A 14,791-nucleotide genomic window follows, 5' to 3' on the forward strand; every position below is an offset into this window, starting at 1 on the left:
ATGGTGTGGGACCCATGTCTGGTTTTAGGAGGGAGGAGAATCCAGTTCCTCCTAACCCCAAAACCTATGTTGTGAGGTCACTGTCTTCCGCCCTCCATCTTTCTTTACCCTCTTTGGACAGCAGCCATTCCACCTTGGCACTCTCCTTCGCTGTCAGGTTCTACAGTCTCTTGCAATGGCCACACGGAGCTCCCAGACAGTACTCATGATGAGGGTTTATTTGGGAAGTTAAAAAGATTTTTTACCAAAGCCAGGCTCATAAGAGAGTAAGGATACAGTATTTCGTCCATAGCAGTGCCTCTCCTCAGTCAGCTCAGCTCAGCTCTGGTTCTTTTGTCCTCAGTCTCTAGCCACGTGGTCCCTTGGCTTCTGCCACTTGCTATGCTGCCTCACCATTTCAGTGTCAGATCTTAGAGACACAGCAGCCCTTTGCTGTGCCTCAAAGTGGCTTGCTGTGGCCCTTCGTGTCCACACCTTGGTCTCTGGTCTTGGATTTCACTATATCAGGCAGAGATCTTGAATGTTTTCTGCTGTCAGTGCCTCTTCCTTGATATTCCTGGGGTTTTCCTCTGTTTCTCCTTCGGAGATGCCTTTCTTATCTAGAGAGGAAGGGCAGCCCAAGCTGACCAATCTCCTCTATGAATGTTGCACACACCTTATTTGCATAGCCCGACCCAGTCATTACTGAGAGTTACAGAACATTGGGGAGTGACAGAGCCATGGATAAAGGAGCCATATTTAATGGTGAAATTTCATTTCCAGTAAAGCAATAATGTTATGGAGTAAGTTAACATCTTTATTGAGTCTGCTTTGCTGGGCCTCAGCACTCCACTTTTCCCATTGACTGTTTCAATTTGTTACATTAATTAAGTGAGGTTGACAGCCCTTGGCATGTGTAACAAGAGAACCCTTCACTAAATTTGAATTGGGTTGTCATCTTCAGATTTGGTTGTCATTGTTTATTCTTAATTAGAGAGCAAGTTTTAAGGAATGCAGAGAACATACCTGATATAGTTAATGTTTATTGTGCCAACCTGGCCAATAAACACACATGGGGTCAATTGAAGGGCAGAGGGATAAATGGCTCAGTGAGCCTCCCTTTCTAGTTCTCAGGTCTATTGCTTTCTGATGGTCAGACCAGGGTGCAGCTACCTTAGCCAGTTCCCTGCTTCAGCTGGCAAGGCTCACATCCTACAAGACATTCTGAGGAGAAGCCACATGGACCAACCCCGATGCAGCCCTGGGTGCTGGAGCAACCATGTGGAGACCCCTGCCAGTGCTGAGATGCTTACACGTTCAATGATTTGGTTTTCCTCCTGCAGTCGGCGTCATTGCATGTGTTTTGTGAGATGGAGGAACACTTTGTGTATTGGTGTCAGACATGAATTAATGTTGTACTTGTGGGCTTGGGCAGCACTGGGTTTAACCTTTATATAAAAGTCTATCTTACACATGAGTTTCTGTGGATTTGTTTCTCTGAAGTACCCAGACTCACACAATACTGTATTCATCTCTGTACACTCAGTGGAAGGAGCCCTGGTGGGGTAGTGGATTGTGGTTTGAAGCAACAGACATTCCGTGGGTGCAAGATGAGGTTTTCTACTCTCATAGACTTATGTGGGCAGTTCTACCCTGTCTGCCAGAGGATTACTCTTGAGTCAGATTTGGCTTGGTGACAATGCTGAATGCTGTTGAAACGCTGCAGTGGCCTGCATAGTACACCGCTTACAGGAGCTGCCAGCACTAATTTTGTAGGTAACTCACTCCCAAAGAGAGCTAGCGGTTCCCCCTGCTGACCTCGCAGTTAGCAGCCCAATATGCGTAACCACGACCCCACCACACTTCCCTGTCAAGACTAGGCTTCTCAGCTCTGTAATTCCTTCCATAGTCAGGCAATCTAAAGTTTCATACCTTTAACTTTTAATTTGAAAATTGGATGTAATACCTGCGCCCTACCTCACACGAACTTCAGAGACAAATACACATGAAGGTCTTCAAAAAATCTATGGAAATACGGAATTAAACGATAATAGATTTCCCCCCACCAGCTTTGAAGCCCCGTTGTAGATGTATAGTATTTAAGAAGAGAAATTATTTTAGTTCTTAGTGGAACTGCTCTATCTTGGCCTTTTGGGGCTTTGTTGGATTTTAAAGTAGTGTTATTTTTATTATAATTATACCTCACTGATTGTAATGGTATGTACTATGAACCACAGCTTTTCTATTTGAAAAAGCATTGCGATTAAATTCTGAAGGCTTATTAGTGAAAATAGCCTGTTTCCTATTTATTCAGAAATGATTTTTCTAACAAAAGTTTTTTTGAAAGTTTCATTGTGAAAACTTTTGAAATATCACATAATAGAAGTAATAGTACATTGAGTCCTTGTACCTATGATAAAGTTACAACATTATCAGCATCTTTCAGGTATACTTCAGTCATTTCTCCATGAGTTCTTCTCTGAATTATTTTAAACTAGGTAGTATTGATAGCATATCATTCCATCTATAAATATTTCAGTGTGTTTTTCTTAAAAAATAGTCTAAACAAAAACCAAAAATAATAACATAGCATTATCTCAGTAAACATAATTACACTTGGCAATATCTTTAGATATCTGGACTTTGTGTCTCTTCAGTGCATCATTGGTGCCTCCTGTCTGTCTCTCTCTGTCTGTCTCTCTCTGTCTCTCTCTCTGTCTCTCTCCCTCCCCAGTCACTCACATCACTCACTCGCTTGCTCTTTTGCTCAGATGTGCTTGTTCCTTGAAGAAAGCAGGTCTTCTAATTTATTTATATATTTTTCTCCTGTATGTTCTTGTTCGGTAGATTTTACTAATTGTATCTTTGTAGGGTTATTTAAAATGTTCTATCACCTGTATTTTCTGTAAATTGCTAGATAGATCCAGAGAAATTATATATATTTTTTATCTGACCTAGAAGTACTGCAAAAATGTAGATGGTCGAAGTTATTTTTGTGAAAAATAATCATTTCAGTAGACTGAATGCTCTAACCAAGCATGCTCATAATATTAGCGTCACTTTGGCCCTCTTCTCTTTTGTGTTGGTCAACAGGGTAAATTACATGTGGTGTAAAATGGGTTACCCATTGAGCAGCTATCCAAAGAGCCAGTGTTGTGAATCCTAAGTTTCTGCGTAGGAGGGAAAGGAGGCTGCGTGCTCCTGCGAAATTCAAAGTCTCAGGAATCCTAAGGGGCAGTTCTGCCTTACCCTGGGCCACTTCGAGTGGGAACTGACTGGATGACAGTGGCCTCCTGCAGATTTGTCCGGGGCAGAAGCAAACCAATGGTGTGCTCTGTGCCCTTTTCTCAAATTTAGTTGTGTGTTGTCATTTGCTGTGATGCAGATGTACTAGTCACCAAACATTAAAACAAAACAACAACCCCCGAAACCCGCAAATTCGCTGGTAACGAGTCAATGATGATGACACAGACTCTGTATGATAGAGAACTGCTCTATTGGGTGTGTGAGGCTTGCAGTCTTTACAAAGTCCCCATCGTTTTCCATGGAGCAGCTGTTGGGTTTGGACTGCTGACCTTGAGGCTGACAGTACAGTGTTTAACCCAGTAGTGGCATCAGGGCTAAGAAAACTAACAGAAAAGGTTTAAAGTGAAAGGTCAAGTTTTCTTTCATTGAGTGAAGTGAATGAACATTACTTGGTGGACATTTTACAAATAGTTACATATGAACTACTCTTAATTGTCAATTCAACATAGATAATTGATTCTCATATAATGCTTTCATTGAATTTGTGGGGGAAATCTTTAAATTTTGATTTGGGTATAAATTTACAGAGCAAATTCAGTTTCCATTCAACAAATTCATGTTTGAGTTTTGTTCCAGAGTTTATCACAGTCTATTGAGAACTCTATAATGAGATCCCTTTCAGAGCATACAGTTTAGATAGCTGGTCACCATCTAGTTTGTTTAGTCTCATCGCGTGGAGTTTGAAGTTGAACTAATCGTTCTGTGTATCTTTGCTTTTCTTCATTCTTCTTTGCTGTTGGGGAGAGAGCGATAGTTGTACCTTAGGTGGTTCCTTACAAGACTTAGAACTACCATATATACTCAAATATAAGCCGATCCAAGTATAAGCCGAGGTACCTAATTATTACCTGGGAAACCAGAAAAACTAAGCCTGTGGTGGAAAATGCAGAAGCTATTGGTGAGTTTCAATAATCAAAACAAATGAAAATAAAATTACTAAAAATTGAGACATCAGTGGGGTAACATGTTTAAATATTTATTTTAAATAAAAAACACAAATAAAAGGACAAGTCATTTAACATTAGTAAACCAGCACAGTCAGTGGAAAATAGGTTCAACAAAAATAATAGGTATCAACAATGATACCTTAAGAGTACTATTCCCTGAGCTCAATCAGCAACCAAGGTAAATATAAAGAGTTAAAGTCCTTCAAAACTGGATTCCTCATCATCATCCGTAGCCCAATGCAGAGTCAGCTGGTATGAGGCCATCATAGACGCTGACCTCACTGAGATCGCCGTCATCACCATCACTGCTGTCATTTTCATACAAAGTGCAGTCTTCACTGCCATCCATAGCATTACTAATACTACACTTCTGGAAGGCACGTCGCACCATGTCTTCTGGAATGTCTTCCCATGCATCTCGAACCCACTTTGCTATTAACTCTATGTCAGGCTTCATGAGATTTCCTCCTTTTGTTAGTCGGGCTTGACCAGATGACATCCATTCATGCCACATCCTTCGCACATGGTCTTTAAAAGGCTTATTCAAAGATACATCCAGAGGCTGCAGTATAGATGTAGCCCACCTGGAATAATGGCTAAAGTAACTTTACTAGATTTTGCCAATTATTTGTAGGTCATCCTTAGGTGGGCTCCGAACATATCCCAAACAAGTACCAATGGCTTTTTCTTTAAGGCTGCTCCTGGATGTCAGTTCCAAATTTCTTCCAGCCATTTTTTTTGTTCCGTCTTCATCCATCCAGCCTTTAACAATGTGCACGCACAGTAATTCTTGGTGGGAAATTGAGCTTTTTAGGCAAGGTCTTTCTTTTAAAAATAATGACAGGACGACGCAGCTTAGTTCCATTAGCCAAACATGATAAAACAACTGTAAAGTGTTTTTTTCATTTCCTGTTGTTTTGAGAAAAATTTTTTTCTCCTAAACTTGCCACAGTTCTGTTGCTTGGAAGATCAAAAGTCATGGGAGTTTCATCCATATTCCCAATATCTGCAGGTCATAATTATAAATCCTTCTTTGTTTTATAATAAATGACTGGAATGACATAATTCTTTCTTCAAGGTTTTGTGCCAATTTCAGGGAAATCTTTGTTCTTTGTCTCAAACATAGTAGGCCAAACCCATTCATGAAGCGGGGACACCATCCTGCTGATGCAGCAAATTTTTCAATGTCTGGTGCTTTATATTTGTCATCTTTAGCCATTTGTAGAGCATGTATGCAGATTCCCATGCGTATTACGACCCATTTATGCAATTCACTCTCTAGAGCCCCATAAAAAGACGTTAAACCATCTTTCACACCAACTACTGTCTCCCTTTCCCCATGTTTTCTGTTGTTCTTCCCATGTAAATGGGTGTATGGTTATGTGTCGATCATTGTGATTGGTTCCCCTTTTCTCCCTATTCTTCTGGTATCACTATTCCCACTCCTGTTCCTGGATTCTGTGTGTCGTGAGCTCCCATCCATTCTATCCCTGTGTGCATATTCCAGTCTAGCCTGAATTGAGAGATAGCACTGGGGTCATGGTAGTTGGAGGTGAGGAAGCCTCAAGGAACCAGAGGATTATAGTGTGTTTCACTAATGCTTTTCTGCACTCTGGTGACTCTCATCCCTTCCGTGTGGGCTCTCTGTGGGGAGATTGTTCCACTATTTACAGATGGGCTTTGGATTTCTGCTCCAGTCCCCGTCGTTCTCAACAATATGTTTTTGTTTGTTATGTGTCTGCTGAGATGCCTACTACCTGATCCCTATGACTTCTCATCTTGGCTATTGTTTGCTCTTTCCTTTCTTTGATTAGGTTTGCCAGCGGTCTGTCGATTTTGTTGATCCTTTCAAAGAACTAACTTTTTGCTGCATTAATCTTCTGCATTGTTCTTTTTGTCTTCTCAGTGGTTCAACTATGCCCTGATTTTATTATTTCTTTTCTTTTGCTGTTGGAGGGATTGTTCTGTTGACTCTGTTCTAGTTGCTGTAGATTTTGTTATTTTCTTCCTTTTTCATATATGCCCTTATTGCTATCAAGCTACCTCTGGTGACTGCTTTTGCTGTATCCCATAGGTTTTGATAGATGTAGTCTAATTCTCCTTAGCTTCTAGAAACTTTCTGATCTCCCCTCTAATCTGGGTCAGTACCCACTCATGTCGCAGATCATTATTCATGTTCCAATTGTTTGCCCTTGTTTTTCTGGTCATTCTTTTATTGTCTCCAGCTTTATGGCATAGTGATCCGAGAAGGACGTCTGCGTAATCTCTATGTCTTTGAATTTACTCAGGCTTGACATGTGTCCCAGCGTGTGGTCTATTTTCGAAAATGTGCCATTTGGATGGAAAGCTCTAGATATGTCTATCAGATCTAGTTGCCTAATTGTAGTGTTTAGCTCTATAGTCTCTATCCCGAGCGCCCTTCCCAATGATCTTTCTTTCTCTGAAAGCGGTGTATTAAAGTCACCTACTCTAATTTTTGTATCTGTGATACCTATTTTCATGTTCTGATTGTTTGACAGATTAAGCGGGTCTCTCACTTGGGGCGTTTATATTTATTATGCTTACTGGTTCCTTTGAGCATTATGACCTGCCCCTCCTTATCTCTTTTTATGGTTTGAACTTTGAGATCATTTTTGTCTGAGATTAGGATTGCAACGCCTGCTTAGTTTTAGTTGCCGTTTAACCGGTATATCTTCCACCAGCCTTTTAGTCTTAGTTTATTTTTGTCTGCTAGCTTAAGATGTGTTTCCTGCAGGCAACAGTTTTCCAAGCCAGTCTGCAAGCCTTTTCATTTTAGTGTAGGAGTAAGGCCGTTGACATTTAGTGTTATTGTTACGATCTGTGGATTCATTGCTGACATCAAGTGTCTTTTGGTTTGCATGTTCTCCTGTCCCCCTTCTTATCACTGTGCTGTGTTTTTGTGGGGGACTTCTTTATTGCCTTCTTTTCCTTCTGTGGTCTTGTTATCTTGGCGATTGGTATCGGCTTCTTGTTTTCTGTTTGGAGTTGGGATATATGGTGTTCTCCTGTTTGTGCTTGGTGGATGTTGGTTTCTGGCCATTGTGAGTGAGCCAGGATCTTCCTCAGGGTTGGGTGTCTTGCAGCGTATTTATTAAGTTTTCCCTTGTCCCGGAAGACCCTTATTTCTCCTTCTGTCTTAATAGATAATTTGGCAGGGTAAAGGATTTTAGGTGCGATGTCATTTTCTTTCAGCTTTGGGAAGTTATTAGTCCACTTTCTCCTCCTCTTCATGATTTCTGTTGATAAGTCTGAGAATATTCTTACCTGAGAACCCTTGTATATGAGCGTCTTCCTTTCTCTGGCTGCTCTTAGGATTTTCTCTTTTTCCTCGAAGTTGGATAGTTTAACTATTTTATGCTTTGGTGAGCTCTTTCTGGGGTTTAGTGTACCTTGTGTCCTCTCTGCTTCCTCTATGAGTGACTGATTCTCATTCATTAGGGTGGGGACTTTTTCTTCCAGAAATTCCCTTGTTTGTTTAGCTGCTGATGTCTTTGCTGTGTCTTGTTCTGGTAGGCCAATAATTCGGATGTTGTTCCTATTCATAGCATTAGTTATTGATCTCAGGTTTTCTTCCGTCTCTTTTATTATCTTGTTTGATTGTCTTTCTTGTTTGCTGAGGTCTGCCTAATTGTCTTTGAGATCACTGATATAGTTTTCAGCCTCCTCTAGTCGGTGAGATCTGTGATCTTGTGTGCAGCTTCTGCTACTTCATCTGTTAGCTCCTGTATTTCCCTTTGGTACATAGACTTCATTCCCTCTATCATGGACTTCATTCTCTCTGTTGTGGATTTCATCCCCTCTATCATTGCATCCTTAGTCTGTGTAGCTTCCCTTATCTCCTGTATTACTCCAAGCAGCCTTCTGAAAATTTCTTTTTACGACAGATCCACGTCAGATTCTTCTATGAGCGTTGTTAGCTCTGCTGTTGTCGTTTCTTGTTTTCTTGTTGAGAGTGATGTGGTATGTTGTATATGTGATGATTTCAAAGAGCTGGATGCCATATTTATGGGAGACCAAGAGGCCCTGAATTCTTTTACTGTGTGACTGGTAACGGTGTTTTCAAGGGCTGCCTGTGGTCTACTATGGAGGTATGTCAGGCTGCTGTGTAGGCAGGTGCCTCGGTGACTCAGTGATCAACAGGAATGAGAAGTGGTGAGCACCGGTTGGGACAGCTGTGGGGAACTCAGTTTGGCTGGTGGATAGCTCCGGTACAGTGGTGGGGCTGTAGGGGACCAAGGGGCAGGTGGTGGTATTTTGGGGTCTAAAGTGATGTGACCAGTGTGAGCTGGGGGAGCTCCCAGAACTGGGTAGCTGGTCCCTGGTATTCTGGATCTAGGCTAGATTTGGGGAAGGATTCCCTCTGGGCCAGGGATGTATTCTCCACTGTTCCACCTGCTGCGTGGGCTGGGAGTGGACCAAGTAGCAAAGATCCCTGACCCTCGCAGCGCGTACCCGAGGTCCCTTCAGCTAGGCACTTGCTTGCAGGCCTGTAAGTCTCTGGTCTGTGTGTCCCCTTTCCAGCGTCTCCGGGCATGGCAGTGGCAGGCGGCGGGCCTGCAAAGCTCTGGTCCGCTACTCGGACTTTCTACTTTCCACTTTTTAAGGTAGCACCATATCGCTATTAACAATGGTGCTGCCATGTTACATGCTATCCATGGTGTTCCACAATTACATAGGCTCCCCAGCTCACGGGCATTTGTTTGCTGTTTCATTGTTTTTTCTTCTGAACTTTGCCATTAATGCTGGGGTGACATGGTAGCTCATTGTTGTAGTTTGCATCTCTCTGATCTTGAGGATTTCTGTGTATGCTGTTGACTGCCTGAATGCCTTCATACAGACTTTGTAACGTGGAGGAGGGTTAAACTAAAGGGCTTGGCATTTTATTTAGTTTGAAAATTTCAGATCTGAGAGTACATTGTAGAGTAACTGTTTTGCTTTTGCTATTATTTTTATGAAGAATAGATGTTAAAAAAGAACGTTTCCAAATGAGAAGAAAATGGTGTGGGATTACAGTCTCATTTATCCTCTCTATTTTGGAGCTGGGAAGAAACCATGTTTAGTTTCTTGTTGCTGCACTAAATTACCACAAATGTAGTGGTTTTGTGCAAATTTGTTATTTTACAGTTCTGGAGTTCAGAAATTTTGAGATGGAGCCTACAGAACTAAGCCCAGGTTTCATCAGAGTTATGTGTCTTTCTTGAGGTTCTAGACAGGAATCCAGTTGACTGCTGTTTCTAGTGTGCTTTCTAACCCCCATACAAAGTTACAGTCTCTGAAACTCCTCACAGGGCCAGTTCTACTCTCCCCTACAGGGTCTCTGTGAGTCCGTAGACCCCGTGGCAGTGAGTTTGGGTTAGATTTTTGCGAGGCTGCTCAGATTCCTCAGCTGGGGGCCCCTATTTTCCATGCCACCATGGCCCTTTGCATTTTTTCCTCACAATGTAGCATGCTGACACTGACTCTTCAGCCTGCCTCTTCCACGTTTAAAGAGACCCTCCTGAATATATTGAGCTCATCTGGGTAACTCAGGTTAATTTTATATTTCACATTGGCTGATTAGCAAACCTAATTACATCTACGACTTTATTTCTCCTTTGTCATGTGCGTAGGGCTCTGGTGGTTCAAACCCACTAGCTGCCTTGAGAGAGACATAAGAGACTGTCTGTTTCTTTAAATAGTTCTAATCTTGGTGGACATTGTGCCTCTACTCAAGTACTCCCTCAATGCAAAAACACTTTGTTCTATTAAACTGGAATTCCATAATACCCACTTTCCCGACAAAATTGCTGCAGATGAAGCGGGTGCATAAGCAAATGTGGTGAAGAAAGCTGATGGTGCCTTGTCTATCAAAAGATATAGCATCTGGGGTCTTAAAGGCTTGAAGGTAAACAAGCAACAAATCCCACATGGAAGAAGCACACCAGTCTGTGTGATTATGAGGTGTCGATAGGATCAGGCACCAGGCATCAAAGAACAGAAAATAAAATGATTGTGAATGAGGGGGAGTGTGGAGTGGGGACCCAAAGCCCATCTGTAGGCAACTGGACATCCCCTTAGGGAAGGGTCGCAGGGTGGAGATGAGCCAGTCAGGGTGCAGTATAGCAATGATGAAACACAACTTTTCTCTAGTTCCTAAATGCTTCCACCATACCCTACTATCATGATCCCAATTCTACCTTACATATCTGGCTAGACCAGAGGATATACACTGGTACAGATAGGAACTAGAGATGCAGGGAATCCAGGATGGATGACCCCTTCAGGACCAGTGGTGAGAGTTGTGATACTGGGAGGGTGAAGGAGACGTGGGGTAGAAAGTGGAAACCAATTTCAGGGATCTGCATATAACCTCCTCTCCGGGGGATGGACAACAGAAAAGTGGGTGAAGGGAGATGTCAGACAGTGTAAGACATGACAAAATAATAATAGTTTATAAATTATCAAGGGTTCATGAGGGATGGGGGAGGGGGGAGGGGGGAAGAAGTGAGAAAAATGAGCTGATACCAAGGGCTCAAGTAGAAAGAAAATGTTTTGAGAATGATGATGACAACAAATGTATGGTTGTGCTTAACACATGGTTGTATGTATGGATTGTGGTAAGAGCTCTACGAGCCCCCCCAAAAATTAATTTTTAAAAATAGTTCTAATCTTGGAAATCCTATTTTGGGAGGCTCAGAACCAGGACTTGATGGTGGTTGCTGGATTGCTCTCTGCCTGGAAGGGTTTGAGGGAGAGAGAGCTCCATGACTCTCTTAGACTCCAGCTCTTCCCAGAGGCCTGGTAGTTTGTGTTTTGTAGATGAGTCACCCTCAAGCTCTGTCTCTGCCTTCATGTGTCATCTGCCTCTCTGTGTCTCTCCTTTTTACAGGGATGTCAGGTTAGGGCCCACCCTACTCAACTATGATTCATGTTTCCTTAATATTCACAATTACCTGGTGGTAGGACTTTAATTTTTTGATTGGGTCGGGAATTTCATAATGTCATATGAGAGAACTTTTCAAAGCTCAAAGAAAAAATTTGATTATCTTTTAATTCCATGAACTTTTTTTTGTTACCATTAACTTTTTAAGCCCCCTAGTATTTGGTAGCCTGGCATAGTTGAAAGGTAAGTCTGGCAGGATTACCACTGCTTGTTCTTAAACAAATTGAAGGTCTTAATCCATTTTGAATTTGTTTTTGTGTATGATGCGAGTCATTGATCCAGTTTCATTTCTCCTAAAACAAACAAGGGGCTCTCTTAGAACATTTACTTTGTAAGTGTTGTGTCCAGTAGTTTTAGTTTAGTTTTATGAAGCTGAATGTCTCTGCTGTGTGTTTGTTTTGGTATTCATATTTGTAATTTACCAATTGTTTTGTTTTTCACTTTGAAGACTTTTACTGGTTGGTGGATGTGAATCTGCTGACGCGGGCATATCCAAAGCTTCAAGCTGTGGCCTTTCTGCCTGGAGAGTTCTTTCAGGATCACCTTATTATAAGCAGGTCACTAATGGTGGAGACAAAGTTACTGTGGTAAGCATTTCAGTTTGCTAATAGGGTTAGCTAAATGAATGCTTTGCAGAATGTAGAGGAGGAAATGATTTAAGAGAAAAATGCATTAATGGTCATGGAATTTCTTTCTTATTTTCCTTTTTTGTTTTTGGTTATGAAAGTTTAATGTAGGTAGTTTTCAGCTTATAATAGGATTCTGTTCTGATTCTGTCCTAAGGTGGTGCTGATATAAACCTTTTTGAAAAGAATTATTTTCTTTAAATGGCAGTGCTTTGAACAGTAAATCATAATCATAAACATCTACAAGTGAACATATGAGAGTGATAATCAATACGTATATACGGTAACATTTTATGTAGTCCATATCACTAATGATAAATACAAAAGTCAATATGTATGTATATTTTTAATTGGACTTGATGCCGGGGTGATTCTGGTTAAGCTCCTCTACCCTACGAAGGAGTGCTCCTGCCTTCTGCCGACCAGTAATGACCAGGAGAGTCAGGTTTGCCCACTGGCAAGGCTGTATCCCAGAGCCAGCTGGTGCAACGCTTACCCTCAGCTCCCAGAAGCTAAGGCAGTTCAGGGTGCTTATCCTGTACCCTAACTTCCCTGTGCGTCTGGGAAGTTATACTTATTCATTAAAATTCCCAGGAAGGTGGCGTTTGCTTGGAATCAGCTGGGCTGTGTGAATAGGGCACCCAGGCAGTTCTTCAAGATGCTGCCAGGGTCCCAGAGGGTAGGATTTATTGTGGGATGTCATGCGTGCCCGCTGTGGTCCGGGATAAGTAGCCTCTCTCTTCTGTTGCTTTATCGGGGAGCACAGTGGACTTGCTGCTGCTTGTAGCTGCTGCCTGGGCTTTCTGAGAAGCAGTTTTAGAGGAGCTTGAGTTGGGTGGTTAACGTTGTAATCTGCCTGTTCATTCCAGGATGTGCTTTAGCATTTCTCTGCATTTGTTAGCAGTTCTGAGTGCTTGTGATTTCCCTTTGGGTTTTTAAGATAATTTAACAAGGCGCTTTTGATGTTCCTCCCGGTCTCAAAATCGCCTCATGGGCTTACATAGCATCAAAGGTCGATTAGTTTATACACCACTTTACATTGTATACATCAGTGTCAAGATGGCGTTGTCTTCATTCTCTCGCTACTCATGCCACTGTTTATTGGTTTCCTCTGTAGGAGCTGGCAAGGAGTGTAGTTGGAGTACTATTAGGTGTGTCTCCCACAGACAAGCGCTACGCTTTGTGAGATCATAATTACTAAAAGTGTAGGACAGGGGATGGAATGTCTCATTCCTGTGTAGTAACTTTTCCCCAACGAGGCTATGATATAAGGAGGCTCTGCTATAAGGAGCACTGTGCGCTCATTGCAAAGTTAAGCAAATCAGCCACTTCTCTGGAGCAAGGTGATGCTGTTGCTTCCACACAGATATCCGTTCTTGGAAACCCTGTATAGGGCCCTCTGAGTTGGCCTTAACACTGGCAGTGGACCCTCCATACCCCCACCCCCACCCCTGCAATAATATTACTACTTATCAGTGGCATTATCAAGTTCATGTTATGTTGCTTATTCCATAATCTGTAAGAGACACCAGGGCAGGATTTGCATGTGCTGGTTGGAAGTATTTCTCTGTCTGATTTAATTGGTCATTTCCTGTGTAAGATTCACCAGGGAAAATCTGGAGAAGCATGAAGACTTTCATCTCCTGAAATTTTCTGAAACTCACTCTGTTTGCAGCTTACTTTTGAATGGTTTCACTCACAAATAATTTTTAAAATAGTTTGTGTATATATACATAAAGATATATATGGATCGTGGAAAAATGGAATAGCAGGATAATGGTATATAACAAAAGATAAAGCAAATGGGGCAAATATAGGAATTGGTGAACCCAGGTGAAGGCCATTCAATTGGGTAATTCTTTTACTTTTTCTGGAAGCACACACACTAAAGATTGGAGTGCAGGGAGGATGTGTATGTGTGGAGATGAAAACCAAACCGAACTCACTACCACGGAGTCGGTGTCCCTCACTGCGACCCTTTAGGACAGGGTGCACTGCTGCTGTGGGTTTCTGAGACTAGCTCTGTATGGCGGCTCGAAATCCCCGTGTTTCAAGGAGATGAAAGGGAGGTAGCGAGGCAAACTGACAGCCCTTTTCAGTACAGTCTGACCTGGTTTTCCTGTGACTCGGGTCTGGGGAAGGGAGAGTCGCAGAGCCCTGCTGCACACAATGCTCCCCCTGGACTTCTTGGAAATCCATTGTGCTTCCACTAACTGCTTCCTCAAGAGTCCCTCCCTCTCGGCCTGAGGCTTCGATGTGGGAGTCTTTTACAAGAAACTCCCACGAGCACTGACAAAATAAGTGGGGGAACTCTTGAATTGCAAACTGAATGCTCTGCAGTCTGATTGACGTTTTGAGACGCTGCAAGTGTGGAAATTCCGTTGGTGGTTTTTAACTGTCTGCAGCTCGGCTTGCAATCCTTCTGTGTTGCCTTCTCCTGCCTCAGCCATTTGAGGATTAGTTCCCTTTGTCAGGTGGCAGCTGTTGTTCTCATGGAGCTTCTGATTGTTTGCTTAAGGTTGCTATTGTGTTGACTTAGATAGTGACTGAAAAATGCTGCTGACACTTATTCCAGTCTCTCACAAGGTTGCCCGGCTGTAAACGAGACTGTGCAGATCCAATACATTCATTAACCAGACTCTCCAAACTGTTAGTGTCGTGGGCGTGAGGCGGTTTTATTTATGCATTTGTTCAACTCCCAGAACTGAGTCTTTAGATGCTGGTAGCAGCCCTCGGGGGCTTTCTGTGCTCTGGGGTAGAGGCTCTGGCTACAGATAAGGGCAGCAAACAGTAACAGGTCCCAGTTAGAGCTCAGTAACTGAGACCGAGAGGCAAGGACCGAGGTCCTAGAGGCAGATGGCTGGCAGCTGAATTTGTACCTCATCACTTAGCACTAGGTAATACATTAGGATTTTTGTTTTGTTCCCTTTTTTAGGGGGTGGATTCACTTCTAAAATATAAGATGAAAATGGAGTTAGTGCTTTTTCCAT

At 42.3% G+C, this 14,791-nt stretch overlaps 1 protein-coding gene across 1 annotated transcript in view; it reads left to right on the plus strand.

The window, feature by feature from the left end:
- The window catches only part of NBAS (NBAS subunit of NRZ tethering complex), a 383,893-nt gene that overhangs the window by 49,405 nt on the left and 319,697 nt on the right, over positions 1–14,791 (plus strand). Inside the window, exon 10 of the mRNA XM_075557089.1 lies at positions 11,624–11,762. Within this exon, the coding sequence (XP_075413204.1) occupies positions 11,624–11,762 (139 nt within the window). The remainder of the gene's footprint in view (positions 1–11,623; positions 11,763–14,791) is intronic.

Source organism: Tenrec ecaudatus, chromosome 8, assembly GCF_050624435.1.
Source record: "Tenrec ecaudatus isolate mTenEca1 chromosome 8, mTenEca1.hap1, whole genome shotgun sequence".
Taxonomy (NCBI): domain Eukaryota; kingdom Metazoa; phylum Chordata; class Mammalia; order Afrosoricida; family Tenrecidae; genus Tenrec; species Tenrec ecaudatus.